General features: G+C 43.0%; 1 protein-coding gene across 1 annotated transcript in view; it reads left to right on the top strand.

Annotated features, from left to right (window-relative positions):
- The window catches only part of EVC2 (EvC ciliary complex subunit 2), a 316,078-nt gene that overhangs the window by 146,677 nt on the left and 150,523 nt on the right, over nt 1-18,878 (top strand). The window contains exon 10 of the mRNA XM_082263099.1: nt 3,570-3,894. Within this exon, the coding sequence (XP_082119225.1) occupies nt 3,570-3,894 (325 nt within the window). The remainder of the gene's footprint in view (nt 1-3,569; nt 3,895-18,878) is intronic.

The raw sequence follows: 18,878 nt of genomic DNA, 5'->3' as shown, positions 1-18,878 counted from the left end.
CTTCCACCAGGCAGGGTACAGGTATGTCGTCATTTTGGATTTAAGTTTTTTTTTTTTTTTTGCTTTATGGGACAGGTTAACTTTCAGGTTTCATTTTCTATTCGCTTTGTCTGTGCTTATCCTAGTGTAACAGAACACAGAGTGATCGAATGCTCTCAGATGATGCTTCTGAAGGCAGCCATTGTATGAATTGAGTTGGATCATTTTGAGTGACAGTGATGGGCATGGCAACTAACTTCATCAGATTAACCTTTTGTTCCATGCTGTTCACAGTTGTCCTGTGATCATACGGCTGCCTGACTTCTCCTGCTCTTTATCATGTCATGTGTTAATATGTTCTCTGTTTGCTGACAAGATAGATAGATTGTGGTGGGGATAAGAATCTGTCTTGCATCAGAAAGATTTTCCTTTTATGTGTGCTGAATGTTTGATTGTGGGAAGTGTCAGAGAGATTTACGAGTAATAGTATCAGTGGACGAAAGATGATTGCCACGCATGCAGTAATTTTGCCCAGGCCGATTAACAATCCTTAGGTCTTTAGGTGCTAGAAGACACCACTGGTCTTGTATTTATTCTTCCATTAGTATATATGTGATTGCTCAGGTGATCCAAGATTGCATGGCTATCAAAGTATTTTAGGAGAATATGCCAAAACATCCCATCACTCTCTAATGCACATGTGTCAAACACAAGACCCGTGGGCCGAATCTGGCCCACTGGACCATTTCATGTGGCCCTCACATCTCTCCTGCAGCTACATTACCCACCTAGTCTCTTCCCCCACCTTGTCTCAGCAGTCGCTATCAGAGAGGAAAACTAAACTACTCCAGCAGATCCTACTCTTTTCCGTGCAGCCAGAGCACCCCCTCGTCTCTGCCTACCCTGGTCTTAGCATTCAGAAAACTTCAGCAGCAGACCTTGGCTTTACTCTTGTTCTCCTCCAGACTCTGTACTTTCTGCTTCCCAGTTCTCTCCTCAATTTCTTCCTGGCAGCAGTACAAAGTAAGTGGGTGCACTGTGATGTAAGGGATGGTGGGGGGGGGCTCTTGATATCTGATGTAAGAGAGAGAAGGGAGCTCTGGGCATTTAGTCCTTCAGATACAAGTGGCCCTTTGAGGGTAACCATAATGCTGATGGCCCACGATCCACGATGACATTGAGTTTGACACCCCTGCTCTAATGCATAGGTCATACATTGCAGTAGTCCCCACGGCTATTTCAACTCTACTCCTCTTGGCCTTTCATGAATGCTGCTCCTGGAATTATTCACCTTACCAACCACTTGGTAGCCACTGCCCCTGTCTTGCATTCCTTTCAGTCTGTCATGATTCGTGACGTAATTTCGTCAATGCCAGCTTTGGACGGGGACCCAAGCTGCACTTCCTGGTACGGAAGCAACACAGCGGGCCCCGTGTACAACCAATGCTGTACACACCATGTGCCAAATTCTAATTGGCACTAATACAAGTAAGTGTAATGTTTACCTAATAAATTTAAGCGGTTTTACACTATGGGCTTCCTTTTTATCATTTTCTCTAAATGCTATGATCGGGTCTCCAGCATCGGGCAGCACAGGGGACACTGTATTTAAAGGGGACATCCCCCACAAGCGCATTTGACCATACTGGCGATAGTTGGTCACACATATCTGGTGAGTGCATGTGGGGCACTACATTCACTAGTCGGATCAAGCATCAAATTTAAATATTTCTACAGAGCCCCTGCACAGTGGGCATAAGTAAATGGGACATTTATATTGTTTTGTAATTTTTTTTTTTGTTCAAAAATACTGTTCACATTTTTTATGAGATGCTTAGCGCTTTATATGGTATGTATAGTTGTTTATCACACTGAATGGTATTCATGACAAACGCGGTTGATTAATAAATAATATCATCATTGCTGCTACTAGAATTAATAACCCTTCCAACTGCTTGATGGTCGTTGTCTGTCTCTGCCAATCCCTCCTCTGGCTTCTAATCGCCCAACAAATAAAATTCAAAATACTAGCAACAACAAACAAAACAATCCATATCTCTGTCCCGAGCTACATCACCAACCTCTTCACTCTTCTTAAATCCATTCACCTACTCCCATACTCACCTCCAGGACTTCTTCAGGGCCTCCCCTTTCATCTGGAACTCCCTACAACAATCAATTTGGTTATCTCCTACTTTGCCTGCTTTAAGGAGATCTTTAAAAATTCATGTCTTCAGGGAAGCATATCCCGACTCCACCTAAAACTTTTACTTTCTCTTTCTTCATCAGCTCATCCCTCACAATAGTTGCCTTTTGTATCACTCCCTTTAGATTTTAGGCCCCCATAACAGGGCCCTTTGAACCTCCGGTATTGAATTGTATTTTAGACTAAGAAAATGACAGAAAAATCCAGCACAAAAAGATCATAGTGCAATAAATAAAAATGACTTTTTATTAATTAAAAAATGTGTAAATGAACTCACAAAAATGGTGAAGGAGAGAGCATGTAGTGTGGTATACTGGCAGCTGATGTGACCACTGGTCCACTCCGATGGTCAGGAGTGCTGGGGGAGCTGTCAGTGCCTACACACCTCCTGGATGACGTCGCATGCCGGGAGTGCCTAGATGCCGCTACAGAGAGACGCACGTTTCTAGGGGAATTTAAAAAACTAACAGTAAGAATAGCTGATAATCACATGGTAACAATCACTGATATAAATAATGTACAGATCTAAGTAATAAAACTTTATTTTTTTTACTTTTTTTTTTTTATTATTATAAAAGTAAAAGGGGGCAACATAAAAATAGTGCGATATTTGACACTGTTTTTAATAACCTAACGCATCAATATTTGATTCGATTAATGTAGTAGCAGTTCTGAATGAGTTCTGAAGGTGCATAACAGATATATTGGTTATAATTTTGCCCTTCATTGGTATAATCCTTGAAAATAGTTGCTCACAAATATAGGTATTGCCAAAAACTGATGACCTGAATAGGCATGATTGTGAAGAGTGGGATATTTTTCCCTTTGAAAGATAAAACATATAAAAATCCAGTAAAGAGACGCTGTCAAATCTTTTTTTGGCCACATGGTTTCACTAAGTGTAAATGCTTTTTTGCAAAAAATTCCCCCAACAAATCTACCTTTTAAGTAAGTTTATGATTTTGTGTTGGGCTGCATTCATAGCTGTCTTGGGCCGCAGGTTGGACAGTCCTGATGTCTGATCTCATGATAAAAGCTTTTTTTTTTTTTTTTTAGATGCTGTATGGCACATGCTTAGGTACATGATCTCCCTGTAGGCACTAGTGACGTTGCCTTCCGACAGGGCATCTGTGCGACCAGGACTACATCACTAGTGCCTTCAGGGGAACCAGGAAGGGAACACAGAAAAAGTATAATTGTTAGAAAAAGAGGGGCAAGGTCTGCAAAGGGCAAGTAGTGCAAACCCCCAAAATCAAGCAGTTCGGAAGACACTTATCAAATGGCAATAGGTATTGTTACCTTTCACTGGATCTCTTGATGCTTTTATTGCTATACCTTGTAACCTTGTAATCTGAAGTGACTATATTTTTCTGTTTCTGTGCAGCTCGGAGATAGCTAGTCTGACCCAGGCAGATGCATATTTGGAAGTGTGTCGGATTCAGGTCTGCAAACATGTGACTAGGATTCTGCTGAAAGAAATGGCAGGGGCTGGGAACCTCTACCCACTAGAGGAAAAGAAAATAAGTTCTGTCATGAGCGGTCACTGGAGTGACCTTGAGAAGAAGATACAAGAGGAACATCATAGAAAGATGGTAGCTTTGACAGCGGAATGCAACTTGGACACCAAGAAACAGATGGAGGCTCAGCATCGGCAACAGAAGGAGGCCAGCGAAGAGGCAGAGGCAATCATGAAACATGCAGAGGAAAAGGTAGGCCATGTTTAGATGCAGGAGCACATTTATGCCATTGTCTGCATAGTTAGAAACCCCTCTAATGGCGTTTAAAGAAAACCTATTCTAGGAGAGTTAATGAGGATGTCATTGCTGGCCACATTTTGACAATATTAGTTGCTTGGTTGTCTTTCACACCGCTGCTGTGTGGTCATGTGATGAGAAGCAAGAGGGGCTGAGATTCCCCTGTGACGTCAGACAGCCAGCACAGGGGAATCTTAGCCCATCCGCTTCTCTCCATAGATTGGGGCCGGTCAGCACAGGGGGATCATGTGAATACACTGCAGTGTGACAAAAGGTATTTAGCCTTTTCATTTAAAAAGAAAAAAAAATCCACTGTAGTAAATAGCAGCATGCTCCGGAGGGGATACTTGTATATAAGCTGCATTATGCAGCCTTAAAAGCGGCAGGAGGGGCGGGTAGGAGAGCCGCTCTCATAAAGACAGAGCGGAGGAGAGGGGAGAGACTGTCGGAGCACAGCAGCAGATGACGGAGGCTTGTAAACTGACCACAGTAATCAGGGCTCAGCAGCCTTGATTACTGTGGTCAGCAGCGGGAGAGGGAAACAGGATCTGGCAGGCTCAACCAGGTTTTTTACAAGATAGGAATGGAAAAATGACATAGCACAAGCACTGTGCTATACAGCATGCCTTAAAGGAACAGGATCTTAGTGTTTGTTTGTTTTTTTTTTTGTTTTTGTTTTTTTAGGGTACAACCATTTTAATAATGTGTTGTATCTAGTGCAGTGTTTCTCAGTGCCTCAAGACTGAAGAAAGTATTTTTAGTCTTGAGGCACCCCTATCCAAGTCTTCGTTCACGTTACTGTGTGTCTCGGAACATGCGCACAATCGCGCCCATTGCTGACACACCAATGCTCTGCTCTTTAGGGGTGCCCATAATTCTTAATGGTACCCTACAGATTGGCAAACATAGGGTGCTTTTGGTGCTGCGCAAATTTAAGAAAAAAGGGTCGAGGACTTCATTCCCTGCATTTCTGGGAGTAGGTAAGCTCATTGAAATGAATGGGATGCCCTACATGCAGCATGCAGCCACATAGATGTGAACCAAGCGCTTGTTCACATTTCAGGTTGGAGGGGCAGTAAAACCACATGGTTGAGCTGTTTTATCTACCCCCAACTTCTCCCATTTTAGCTGCAGAGGCAGCAGCTGGGGGTGTACACGTGCTGTGGCTGCAGCTGGAGGTATACCCAGCATGAATGGGGCTGCACTGCAACCTCCCCAAAACTGTGTGCATTGCACAGTTGCAGTATAATAATGCTTCATTCACGGGCTTAAAACAGGTGCTGAGGAGGCAACATATTGCCTCTTTACCACCTGTTAAATGCCTCTAAGAAAGCTATCTGAGCATGGTTTGCTTTTCAGAGGAGCAGCAGTCCTTGCTGCTATCACAAACAAGCTCTACAAAAACTGTTCTGATGGTGGTACAGGAACAGGGGGGTCAGGATTAAAAGTAACACGCACACAAACACATGTATACACACACACACACGTATATATGCATGCATAAAGACACAGACACGTGCACACATACGCATACACACACGCACATGTAGACATACACACATTCATACACATGTACACACAAAGACACATGTACACACACAGAGACACATGTATACACACAGAGAGACATTTATAAAGCTCTTGAAAACATTCCAGCACAGTACCTTTCCCATTCAGCCGGGTACTGCACTGTAGGGGGAAGCAGAGAGCACAGGACACTTCCCCTCCCTAGACTTTCACTTTTGAGACTTACGGAGCCTCCTCACAGTGCCGATGTAAAATTTGGCAGGGGATCACACAAATCTGACAGCCCTTCTCTCTCATGATCCCACGGCACACTGGTTGAAAAAAGCTGATCTAGTGCAGCATCACCAAGCTCCATGTTCAGTATGTCACAAAAGGGAGTACAGCCCTCACATTTTTATAAATATTTTATCATATCTTTTCATATGACAACAGTGAAGAAATTACACTTTGCTACAATGTAAAGTAGTGAGTGTACAGCTTGTATAACAGTGTAAGTTTGCTGTCCCCTCAAAATAACTCAACACACAGCCATTAATGTCTAAACTTCTGGCAACAAAAGTGAGTACACTCCTTAGTTGAAATGTCCAAATTGGGCCCAAAGTGTCAATATTTTGTGCGGCCACCATTATTTTCCAGCACTGCGTTAACCCACTTGGGCATGGACCTCACCAGAGCTTCATGGGTTGTCACTGGAGTCCTGGTGGATGTTAGAGACCTTGCGCTCCTCCACCTTCCGTTTGGGGATGCCCCACAGATGCTCAGTGGGGTTTAGGTCTAGAGACATGCTTAGCCAGTCCATCACCTTTACCCTCAGCTTCTTTAGCAAGGCAGTGGTCATCTTGGAGGTGTGTTTGGGGTCGTAATCATGTTGGAATACTGCCCGGTAGCCCAGTCTCTGAAGGGAGGGGATCATGCTCTGCTTCAGAATGTCACAGTACATGTTGACATTTATGCCACGGAGTCTGTGTGTGTGTCTGTGAGCTGGTTGACACTGATTTGCCGGGACATGTCCCGGCAGAGTAAATTAGCCGGGACAGGCTCCTATTAGCTGGAAGTGTCCCGGCAAAAAAGGGACAGTTGGCAAGTATGATACCATGATCATTAAACCAGATATTGGTACTTTTGGCAGTGTGGGCAGGTGCCAAGTCCTGCTGGAAAATGAAATCAGCATCTCCATAAAGCTGGTCAGCAGAGGGAAGCATGGAGTGCTCTAGAATTTCCTGGCAGAGGGCTGAGCTGATAAAATACAGTGGACCAACACCAGATGATGGTTCCCCAAATAATCACAGACTGTGGAAAATTATGCATTTCATTTGAAAATCAAGGTCCCAGAATCTGGAAGAAATGTGGAGAGGCAAAGAATCCAAGTTGCATGAGGTCCAGTGTAAAGTTTCCACAGTCAGTGATGATTTGGGGAGCCATGTCATCTGCTGGTGTTGGTCCACTGTGTTTTTATGAAGTCCAAAGTCAGCACAGCCTATTACCAGGAAATTCTAGAGAACTTCATGCTTCCCTCTACTGACCAGCTTTATAGAGATGCTGATTTTATTTTCCAGAAGGACTTGGCGCCTTCCCACACTGCCATGTATTACAGGACACCAGGGGAAAGCTTTTTTTGTTTAACTGTTTCTTGAACTTTGTTGAACAGTTTCTTGAAATGAACGAATTGCTTTTCCAAATATGAAATTTATTCAGGATTTTCAAACAATACATACATTTATCATTTTAGTATAATGGCTATCTCTATTACAATAATTATCGTTACACCTTTTCTTTTATATCTTATTTATCCTATAATCCTGTACTTTTTCCCACTTTTTTCCATTTCCCTCCCCTACCCACCCTAAAACAAAAAAAAAAAAAAAAAATATATTTATTTTAATCTAAACCCCTTTGATCCACGGCTGTCGATTAGGAGAACTCGTCTTCACCTCAAATCTATTCCTCCTCCCTTACCTTATAACAAATTGTTTCCCTCCTCAGAAACCATAAAATGATTCCATGGATCCCAAATTTTCTTGTATTTCTCCTGTCTATTTTGTGCAGAAGCAATTAACTCTTCCATTCTTCTAATTTCTTCTACTCTATTTGTCCATTCTGCTAGTGAGGGTGGTTGTATTTTTTTCCAGTTACCTGGGATGCATGCTTTAGCCGCATTAACCAGGTAGGGAATAACAGAGCTTTCATATCTCCTTACCGGTATGTCTGATAAGTGTAACAAAAAAAATGCCGGGTTTTCTTCTATTTTATATTCCGTAAATTTCTGTATAATATTCCTAACCCCTCTCCAGAATGGTCTTATATCAGAACAGGTCCAGAAGATATGATAAACAGTGCCTATTTCTTTTCTGCATCTCCAACAATTATTTGTTTCCCTCGGAAACCAAGCATGCATTTTCTTGGGTGTAATGTACCATCTTGTTATAACCTTATAATTCAGCTCCTGAATCTTCGTACATCTAGCTGTCTTAAAGGCAAGTTTCACTATCCTCTGGACCTGCTCCTCCGACAAATCCCTCTCCAGATCTCTTGCCCACTTTTCCACCCATGGGAGCTGCGGTTGTTCCTCTGGGTTTATTAACATGTCATAGCTAATCGATAGTGTACGCAACATATTTCCTGATTTTACGCAATCATTTTCAAATCTTGTTAATATTCTACCAAAGCTACTCGGGTTTGATATTGAGGCCAGATAATGATGTAATTGGACCGCTTGCCAGAAGGGTATATCAAATGGTCCATTTCTATCAGCCAGTTGATTAACTGTGGGCCATTTGTTTTGTATTAGAAAAGACGAGGCTTGTTCCTGCTTCCTTTCCCTCAATGTTGAAAACTGTCTAGTATCTAGGCCCGGGATGAACTGAGGGTTCCCCAGAATCGGGAACAAAGGTGATTCTTTCCCTGTCAACTTATTATATGTGTTTGATTGTGTACATACTCGAAGTGTGTTTCCAATTATTGGGTGTTGTTTCAGACCTTTAGGCAGTGATTCGTAGCACCACATAGCTCTTTTCAGGTCTACTTCCGTTTGGGCCTGTTCGATTTGTACCCATACTTTGTTTTCCGATTGATGCCACCAATCTAATATTCTGCTCACCTGTGCTGCCTGATAATATATGTAAACGTCAGGAAATGCCAACCCACCCCTCTTCTTTGGTAAGGTTAAAGTTCTACGTGCTATTCTGGGTTTTTTACGGGACCATATATATTTCAGAAATAGGGAATGTGTTGCCTTAAAAAAGGCCCTTGGAATTTTCACCGGTAATGCTCTTATCAGGTAAAGGAATTTTGGTAAGATCGTCATCTTCACCAGATTACATTTACCGAACCAGGAATGGAGACCTCCCTGCCACTGTTCCAATAGCTTCCTAGTCATTTTCAACAAAGGTGGGAAATTTAAGTCATAGGCTTGTGATATTTTTGCCGGTATATATGTCCCTAAATACTTTACTGCTTCCTCCTTCCATTTAAAGCTGAAGTTGCTTTTCAATAGGTTAATTTGGGATACAGGCATCCCCACCCCCATCGCTTCTGATTTCCCATAATTAATTTTCAAATAAGACATGGTCCTAAATTTTTTGAATTCCTGTATCAGGTTCGGCAGCGAAATACCGGGGCTAGACAGAGAAAATAATAGGTCATCTGCGTAAGCCGCTATCTTATATTGTCTCCCCTTTAACTCTACACCTTTAATATTTTGATTTAGTCTGACCCTACACAAGAAAGGCTCTACTGTCAAAGCAAATAACAGGGGCGACAGTGGACACCCCTGTCTTGTACCATTCCTTATTGGGAAAGCATCTGACAGAAGCCCGTTGACTTTCACCCTTGCCGTTGGTTCTGTGTATACTCTAGCTATTCTATCCAACATGACCTCTCCTAATCCGATGTATCCGAGCACCGAGAACAAAAAGGGCCATCCCACCCGATCAAATGCCTTCTCAGCGTCCGTGCTCAGGACTACACAGGGTATTTCTTTTTCCTTCACTACTTGTATTAAGTTCAATATTCTTGTAGTATTGTCTCTTGCTTCCCTCGATCTTATGAAGCCTACCTGGTCAAGCTGAACTATACTTGGGAGGATGCTTGCTAGTCTATTTGCTAAAATTTTAGTATACAGCTTTAGGTCTACATTAAATAAGGATATAGGCCTATAGCTGCTACATTGTGTAGGGTCCTTACCTTCTTTTAATATTAGTGAAATGTGAGCTGTAAGAGTATCCCTGGGCAGGTTACCCTCTATATCTACTGCGTTATACAATTTTTCCATATAGGGACCTAAGATGTGAATCAAAGTCTGGAAATAGCATGTTGTCAGGCCATCAGGTCCGGGTGCCTTCCCTTGTTTCATTGTTTTTAGTGTTTGCTGTATCTCCTCTATAGTGATCCTCGTCTCTAAATACTCTCGATCTTCCTCCTTTAATTTAGGTAATTGCGATTGTGCTAAGTAACTTTCCATATCTTCTTGCCTAGGCGACGTTTCTTTTAAATTGTATAACGCAGAATAGTAGTTTTCAAATTCCTCTAATATTTGTGCTGGCAGTGATTTCTTAATGCCTTTAGCTGTAGTAATGTGGGGTATATATGACCTTGATTTCTGCCTTTGAATGGATCTAGCCAGCGCTTTTCCACATTTGTTACCGGATTCATAGTTTAGCTTATGCCCTTTTTGTATTGCGGCCTTCGCTTTATACTGCAAAAGGTCTGTTATTTGCCTTCTGACTAACTTTAATTCTGCTATTGTTTTATCTGCAGTGCTTTGTTTATGCTCTATCTCTAAAATTCTGAGTTTTTCCAAAAGTTGTGACAGCTGTTTATTCCTTTCCCTCTTAATGCGTGCTCCATGTTTAATAAAAATGCCTCTAACTACTGTCTTGTGCGTCTCCCATAACGTTCCTATACTACAGCTAGGCCGATCGTTTATCTCGAAAAAGACTTTCATCTCTTCCTCTACTTCTTTTAATATCTCCTCTCTCTGTAGCAAGCTCTCATTTAGCCTCCACACATTCCCCCTCTGAGTAGGGTTTGTTCCTAGGCTATATATTAACGTTATAGGTGCATGATCAGACCACGTAATGCTTTCTATTCCAGTTTCTTTCACCGCCTGAAGCTGGCCATGAGGTATAAAGAAAAAGTCTATTCTGGAATAATTCCTGTGTGGTGTCGAGTAAAATGTGTAGTCCTTTTCAGCTGGATGTTGTAGGCGCCAGACCTCAATCAGTTGGGCATCATATAAAGCCTTTAAAATCCTTTTATTCATTCCCCCTGTAAGTGTTGAGGACCCTGATGAAGTATCCATTTTTGGTGACATTGGTACATTAAAGTCCCCACCTATAATTAATTGGCCCTCTGTAAAACTTACCAATTCCCCTAAAGTTCTGGATATAAACCTGTCTTGTCGGTTATTCGGAGCATACACCGTTGCCATTGTTACTTGTATATCGCCAATTCGTCCTTTAACAAATAGAAACCTCCCCTCAGGGTCCTGAACACTATCTTGCGGGGTCCATGGGATCTCGTTTGCTATTAGTATAGACACCCCCCGTGACTTCGATTTTGAATACGTGGAATGATATACATATGGGAAGTGTTTATTTTTTAAAAAGGGTAATTTATCTGTCCTAAAGTGTGTCTCCTGTATAAATGCAACACTGGTGCGTAGACGTCTTAACTCTGCTACTAGCATATGTCTTTTCTCTGGTACATTTAGCCCTTTGACGTTATATGAGACAATTTTTAAATCCTCCATCGACAGCCGTGGAAAAAAAAAAAAAAAAAAACCCCCTCCCTCTCCCTCAGATGACGTGTAAGAGAGACCGGTCTTACACTAAAGGCCGCTTCTCTCTCCCGTCACCTTGGATAAATATTTTATCCCTATTTCACACGGCACTTTATAGGTGCCACCTGTGTGACTTTCTCCGTGGGTCTATATGCCCCGGAGTGTTTCTCTGCGGGCTCTCTCGCGCCCCCTCCCGCTCAATCTATCTTCAACCTTTCAATTTATGAAGCCCAAGCCGGATTCCTTTCTCTCTAAGTATAACAGCCCCTAACTTCAACATAATGATGCAAAAAAAATAGTTACAACGTGGGAGGGGGGGGGGGGGGGGGGGGAAGAAGAGAAGAGAGGAGAAAGCCAAAAAAAAAAAAAAAATTTTTTCTCTTTGCTCTCTCCTCTTCCTCCCTCTCCCCCCTCCTGGCTATGGTAGGCAGCGGGCGAGGACACTTAAATATATCTTCCCTCACCCCCCGCTCCCACATGCTTCCTCCTCCCCCCTTTCTAGGCCCCAACTCCAGAGAGACAGCAATTCCCTTTCCTCTCTTCCTCCAATTATCTTGTGGATAGGAGATTCTCCTGAACCTCTTCACATTTCCCCCACCCACCTCTCCCCCTCATTAGGGGAGAACAGAGGGTAAAAGGCGGCAGCCGGGGGAGGAGGGGGAGGGACCCCCGAGCAACTGGAGCTCAGCCTAAACCAGCTTTATAGCATCGGTAGACACCATCCCATATTTGAACTTGCTTCTGATTTCCCTCCCCCTCCTCCCCACCTATGCCCCCGCTCAGCCTCTCCCCCAGTCCCCTCAAAAAAAATAAAAAAAAAAAAAACCCCACAAGGTAAATATATAGCTATACAACAATATCTATCAGCGCTCTTGCTCAAGTTGTTTAGAACAGTTGTACTGCAGTTAATTAGCATATATTAATCAAAACAAAACCGAATGTGCTGGATCAAAAAGGGGGATTCTCTTTTCTTTTCTCTCCCTCTTCCTCCTTCTCTTTGTCGAGAAAAAAAAAAAAAAGGGATTTAATAAATAGGTCTTGTGTAGTCAAAATATAGGAGAGGTCCAAAAAAGAACCATCCTTTAAGTGGAGAAAAAAAGGGAAATTTTATCTTATGTGATCAAAATACAGGGGAAGGTCTAACAGCAGTACCCTCCTTAAAGTGAAAAAAAAAAAAAAAAAAAGGAATTTAATATTTAAGTCTTGTGTAATCAAATTATAAGGGAGGTCCAAAAAAGAACCATCCTGGAAGTGGAAAAAAAAAAAAAAAAAAAAAGGAAATTTTTATCTTATGTGACCAAAATACAAGGGAAGGTCTAACAACAGTACCCTCCTTTAAGTGCCCCAAGAAAAAAAAAAAAAAAAAAGGGGATTTAATAAATAGGTCTTGTGTAGTCAAAATATAGGAGAGGTCCAAAAAAGAACCATCCTTTAAGTGGAGAAAAAAAGGGAAATTTTATCTTATGTGATCAAAATACAGGGGAAGGTCTAACAGCAGTACCCTCCTTAAAGTGAAAAAAAAAAAAAAAAAAAGGAATTTAATATTTAAGTCTTGTGTAATCAAATTATAAGGGAGGTCCAAAAAAGAACCATCCTGGAAGTGGAAAAAAAAAAAAAAAAAAAAAGGAAATTTTTATCTTATGTGACCAAAATACAAGGGAAGGTCTAACAACAGTACCCTCCTTTAAGTGCCCCAAGAAAAAAAAAAAAAAAAAAAAAAAAAGGAAAAAAAGGGGGGGGGGAAACAATAAGACCAAAAAAAACGCAGTTCAAAGGGTATATTATTCCTCAAAACTTTCGGGCGAAAATGAGGGATAAGCGACAGTACTTAGATCACTCAGGGGAAATCCACAGCTTTTACGGTTATTCGGGGTCTACTCCTCTCTCTTCTTGCTGTTGTAGGTACTCCATGCCTCTCTCCCACGGAATTCGGCCTAACCAGTTTATCACCTCTATCGGATCCGTCTCTATGAATCGGAGAAAAGCCCCTCTATCTTGATAGGTTTTAAGGTTAAAATAGCGGCCATTTCTACGGAAAGTCACAGAGAAGGGGAACCCCCATCTATATGTACACCCCGCCTTCTTCGCCAGATCCAGCAGGGGTCTTATAATAGCTCTTCTCCGTAGCGTTCCTTTGGATAAATCTGAATATATTTTCACTGGCATTCCTTCCACTAATATATCCCCAATTTCCCACGCTGCTCTCAGTATGGATTCCTTATGCGTATAGCGGTGTATCCTACAAATCACATCTCTTGGTCTCATTAATTCCATTCTTCTAGTGCCGGGGACTCTGTGTATCCTCTCAATTTCAAAGTTTTCAGGGTATTTTTCTTTTAACACTTGTTTAAAAATCCCTGTCGCTATCCCCTCCAATTTTTCACTGCTTACGGTCTCCGGTATCCCCCGTAATCGCAGGTTACTACGGCGACTCCTGTTCTCTATGTCTTCTAATTGCAGTTGTATTTTATCTTCCATTTCTCTCTGGGTGTCATTTTTTGCCTCTAATGCTACTAATCTTTCTTTTATTTGGCTGGTGGTGGCTTCCTGTTCTGCTAAGTGAGTTTTCATGTTTTGTAAGTCCTTTTTAACTCCTTGTAGTTCCTGACGCTGTTTTTCCTCCAGCCTGTTTATCATTTTTTCAATGTCTACCTTTGTTGGTAATACTTGTAGCATTTTTTTAAGTTCAGAGATCTGTGTGAAAGACTGTGTAGGGGTACTTGGAGCTGACGACTCTCCTTGTCTAGAACCTGGGCTATTTGCACCATTCTCTGAAGTAGGGGAAGTGAGCAAGGAGTTGGGCTGGTCACCAGCATCTAAGCTTACTGATGCCATTTTTGCCCCTTTAACCGAATTCTGACTGTTGGTAAAAAATCAACCTATTTCACCTTCCAACTTGCTTGTATTTGTCTTTTCTGTATTTTTCTTTCCTTTCCTCCTCTTAGTGAGGGTCATCCTTTCCTGCCCTTCTCCTGTATCCACCGTATGAGGACCTTTTATTCTCCCGGTATACTATTCACGTAATTCTAGAGAGACAAATTTCTAGCAACTGATACCAGACTCTTTCCGAACTTAGCCTATTTTAGCTCATTCCCCCACTCTTTTAAAGTGTATAGCCCTCGACAACAGGAACACACAGTATATTACTTTCACTTTAGTTCCACATTACACAGACCCCAGTACTCACGAGACCAGATCTCTCCCGAGGATCCACTTTTGTCAGCCGTATTGCTCCTGTCCTCTGTGAACTTACTCCTTTTTACAGTTCTTTACCTAAGGGGCTATTGCTCCCCTTATCCTCTTAATTGTGTAGCTTTTCAGGCGGGGTTACCAGGGTTTTCAGGGGATTCGTGGCTACCAGGCTGTATCTGGGGATCTTGGCCCCGCGGTTCCGCTTCCCTCCTCTCAGCCGATAGTATAGTGCCTGGCTGCTCCGGCCGACGAGACCTTCCCGGATCTAATGCCTACCGCTTTGCACTTCGGCTTTCCTTTGCTACCAGGGCAGAGCTGGTGGATGCCGCGAGGCAGGTGGCGGTACCGTTCCGCGTCTACCGTACTCGCGGGAAGACCCGCCGATCCGTTCTTCCTGTCCCCCGTCCCGCCGCTACTTCCTTTCTCCACCCGCTCCGTGGGATCTCCTTGCGAGGGCGGTTTATCCGAGGGTTGGAAGTCTGCTATCCCTCCTTAACTGGCTGGCTTGGCTTCAGCGTCTCTGGAAGCTCGAGCGGGGAGAGGTGCGCGCCACAGCTGAGAGCCTCGCAGAGCACACTCACATGGCTACTTCCGGGCACGCCCCTGGAACGAATTGCTTTTACCAAACTGGCTGATTGCGATTCCTGAGCTACCTCAGGTCACAATATACAGTATATACAATCAAATCAGTCTGCCAGACAGGCAATTAGCGTTTTTTAGAAGGCAAGGTCAGCAGAAGTCTCTAGTTATGTTTCTCAGAACGTTTTGTTTTATTTGATAGTGCTTACCTCTCACTTGTACAAATTAGTTTAGGTGGTGATGAGTATATTGGTGTGTAAAGCACAAATGTAGCAGTTATCCCAGTTGGTTATGTGGGTTAAACTGACCTTCAGTGTCATTGTTTGCCGTTACTTGTTTTTTTTGTTACATTAGCTAAACTTTGGTTAAATTACCGTAAATCTAAATGCAAAACAGTTTTCATTTTGGATACAGTCTGGAATAGTCTGGAAAAGAGCAAAATGCTCTTTTACGCCGCTTGACAGAGTCTGCTCGGTTTTCAAAAGGCCTTAGACAGTTGTCCCTTTTCGAAGATTTCCCATCTGTTCCTGTGCTGGGGACTCAAACTTTTTTTTTTTTTATCCCTTTCAGTCCCAGTGGCAGGGGCCTCCAGGACCAATAGAAAACGTGAATCTCCCAAATAGGGATACAGACAGCAATAAAAACCTGACAGGTGTTCTATTCCCTCTCCACTCTATCAAAAGCTGGAAAAGAAAAGTTTTGGCCTTAGATACACTTTAATATACTCCTCAACAATCAAAATGCAAATTTTGCTTTTAGTTAATATTTTTATTTATTTAAAGAACAACAGGTTAGTTTTAAAGCTCTTGTACCATCTTCTCACTCATTTCTACAAAGGATTCCTAAAGCAGAACGCCAGACATCAAAGTAATTGTTTCCTTGAGTCCACTCCCGAACCCCTAGGCCAGTGATGGTGAACCTTGGCACCCCAGGTGTTTTGGAACTACATTTCCCATTATGCTCATGCACTTTGCAGTGTAGTTGAGCATCATGGGAAATATAGTTCCAAGACATCTGGGGTGCCAAGGTTCATCATCACTGCCCTAGGCAATCCACGCTCTTTATCTTAAATTTCATATTCAAGGAATGTAATGTAGAAATTCGTGACTGCTCCTGTCCCATTCGTTTTCTTCATGTAATATGGAGATGTGAGCAGCGACAATGTAGGGACTACATGAGGTCTGTGCGGTTCAGGCCGCTGCGGTCATGGTGTTTGGGCCAATTCTGAAGGACATTGGATGGGGCAGCTGCATCATTACGCAATCCCTTGCAATACTGAACACTATGGGGGGTAGGGGCAATGGATTACAGTGGCTGTTGGCCATGACAAAAAGTGGCTGCTGAGCGTCAATGCCGTTCTCACAATAGCCAGAGGAGATAACAAAAAGCCCCCAGCATGTAAAACATGGAGCTGTAATGCAGGATAAAAAAGAAGTCAGGGGCACCCAAGCAGCAAAGATAACAAAAAACAGAGTGGAGTTCTACTTTAACCAGGCACAGTAATATGGGGCATTGTGAGTCATGCCTCATTGTCAACTTACATGATGAATAAAATGACTAACAGACCCTGGAGGTTTTTAAACTTAAAAGGTCATTGTAAACACCAGTGAAGGGTGCGGAAAAATGGTCTGGTAGCATTTCATGTACAAATCAGTTGTGTTAATAGAGAAGGGATGTGGAGGGACAGGGGCTGCCTGGAAGAGAGGAACATTAATGGGTTCTGCAAACTACCGTTATTACAGCTGACACATGCCAAGAATCTGTAATCGTTTACACTGCTGCACTGACTGCTCTTTTTGTTTTAAGGCAAGGACAGAAAGGTGTTTGTAATGCTGGTGATTGTCATAGTTGGCAGCACACATTGGATGAGCACAGGCAGGGTCTGTAAGGGTTTGTACTCAAATGACTGAATGCTGATAGATGCTGTATATGACTGTATATGACATCTTACGATCTACAATCGACTTGAGGACAAAACTGGAGCAGGAAGGCAGACTCACCAGGGTAGGAGATGATGATCTGCTGTGCCAGGGTCAACACTGGGAAATCACACAAGAAATATCACTTAAGAGACTAGGAGCCTTGTTAATTCGACTAGGTTAGTTTTTCCACCTATTCAGACTCTGTTAAGTCAAACTACTTGCATTTAAAGTATAACTAAAGGCAAAACTTTTTTTTTTTTAGTTTTTGACAGAGTGGTGGACGGGTCGGGGGATGGAATATTCATGCAGTCTGCCTCAGCCCTCTTCACACCACAACCCCCCCTTTATATCAGTGTCCACAGTCCCATTTTACATCACAGTTCTCACTTTAAAGCAGTTCTACAGTGTCCTCAGTTCCCCTTTACATCACAGTCCCCATTTACATTACAGTGCTCTTTTAAAGTGCAATCAACCGATTATTGGCAATGCCGATATATCGGGCGCCAATATGCACTTTCACCGATATATCGGAATCGGCCCCTGAGGTTACACATATTGCCAATATTTCGGGAAAGTGCTGTACCAGAGTGATGCCTGCAACTAGAGGCATCACCCCGGTACCGATGTCCATAGCCGATGGTTGGCTGTCTTGTAATAATAGCCGATGAGACTGAGAAGCCGCTCGGCTGTCATTACAAGGAGCAGGAGGGGACGTTTCCCCTCTCCCGCCGCCTTTCGTGGCTCGCCTGGGTATTCCGTCCCACCGGGAGACCCGGGCATCCTACCTGCACAGCCGCCGAAGAGAAGAACCGATCAAAGCCGCATTCGGCTCTGATCGGGTCATGACATCACTTCTGGGTACTTGGCAGCAAATTTTAAAAAATGTGAGCATTCAAAACAGCCAAACTTGGCAGAGGAGGGGTTTGGGGTCTTTTAGACCCCCGGATCCCTCCACCAGAGTACCTGTGAAAAAAAAAATGTAAATGTCCGCAAATATCAGCCGATACCGATGACCAAAGTATTGGTATCGGCACTAAAAAAAAACGATATCGGTCGATCACTGGACTGCACTGTAAAGGGGCACTGTGATGTAAAGGGGACTGCACTGTAAAGAGGCACTGTAATTATTACAATGCAGTCCCCTTTATATTACAGTGCCCCTAGAAATCACAGCCTCCTCCATTACAGTGCCCCTGCAGTCTGCCCTGTGGTCTGATGAGACCAAGATAAACGTATTTGGTTTAGATGGTGTCAAGCGTGTGTGGTGGCAGTCAGGTGAGGAGTACAAAGACAAGTGTGTATTGCCTACAGTCAAGCATGGTGGTGGGAGTGTCATGGTCTGGGGCTGCATGAGTGCTGCTGTCACTGGGGAGCTAAAGTTCATCGAGGGAACTATAAATGTCAACATGTACTGTGACATTCTGAAGCAGAGCATGATCCCCTCCCTTCAGAGACTGGGCTGCCGGGCAGTATTCCAACATAACGACCCCAAACACACCTCCAAGATGACCACTGCCTTGTTAAAGAAGCTGAGGGTAAAGGTGATGGACTGGCCAAGCATGTCTCCAGACCTAAACACTATTGAGCATCTATGGGGCATCCTCAAATGGAAGGTGGAGGAGCGCAAGGTCTCTAACTTCCACCAGCTCCGTGATGTTGTCATGCAGGAGTTGAAGAGGACTCCAGTGGCAACCTGTGAAGCTCTGGTGAGCGCAATGCCAAAGAGGATTAAGGCAGTGCTGGAAAATAATGGTGACCACACAAAACATTGACACTTTGGACCCAATTTGGACATATTCACTTAGGGGTGTACTCACTTTTGTTGCCAGCGGTTTATACATTAATGGCTGTGTGTTGAGTTATTTTGAGGGGACAACAAATTGACACGGTTATACAAGCTGTACACTCACTGCTTTACATTGTAGCCAAGTGTCATTTCT

Source organism: Pelophylax lessonae (assembly GCF_965119305.1).
Source record: "Pelophylax lessonae genome assembly, chromosome: 1".
NCBI classification, from domain to species: Eukaryota; Metazoa; Chordata; class Amphibia; order Anura; family Ranidae; genus Pelophylax; species Pelophylax lessonae.
This window is presented reverse-complemented; position numbering and strand designations above follow the sequence as displayed.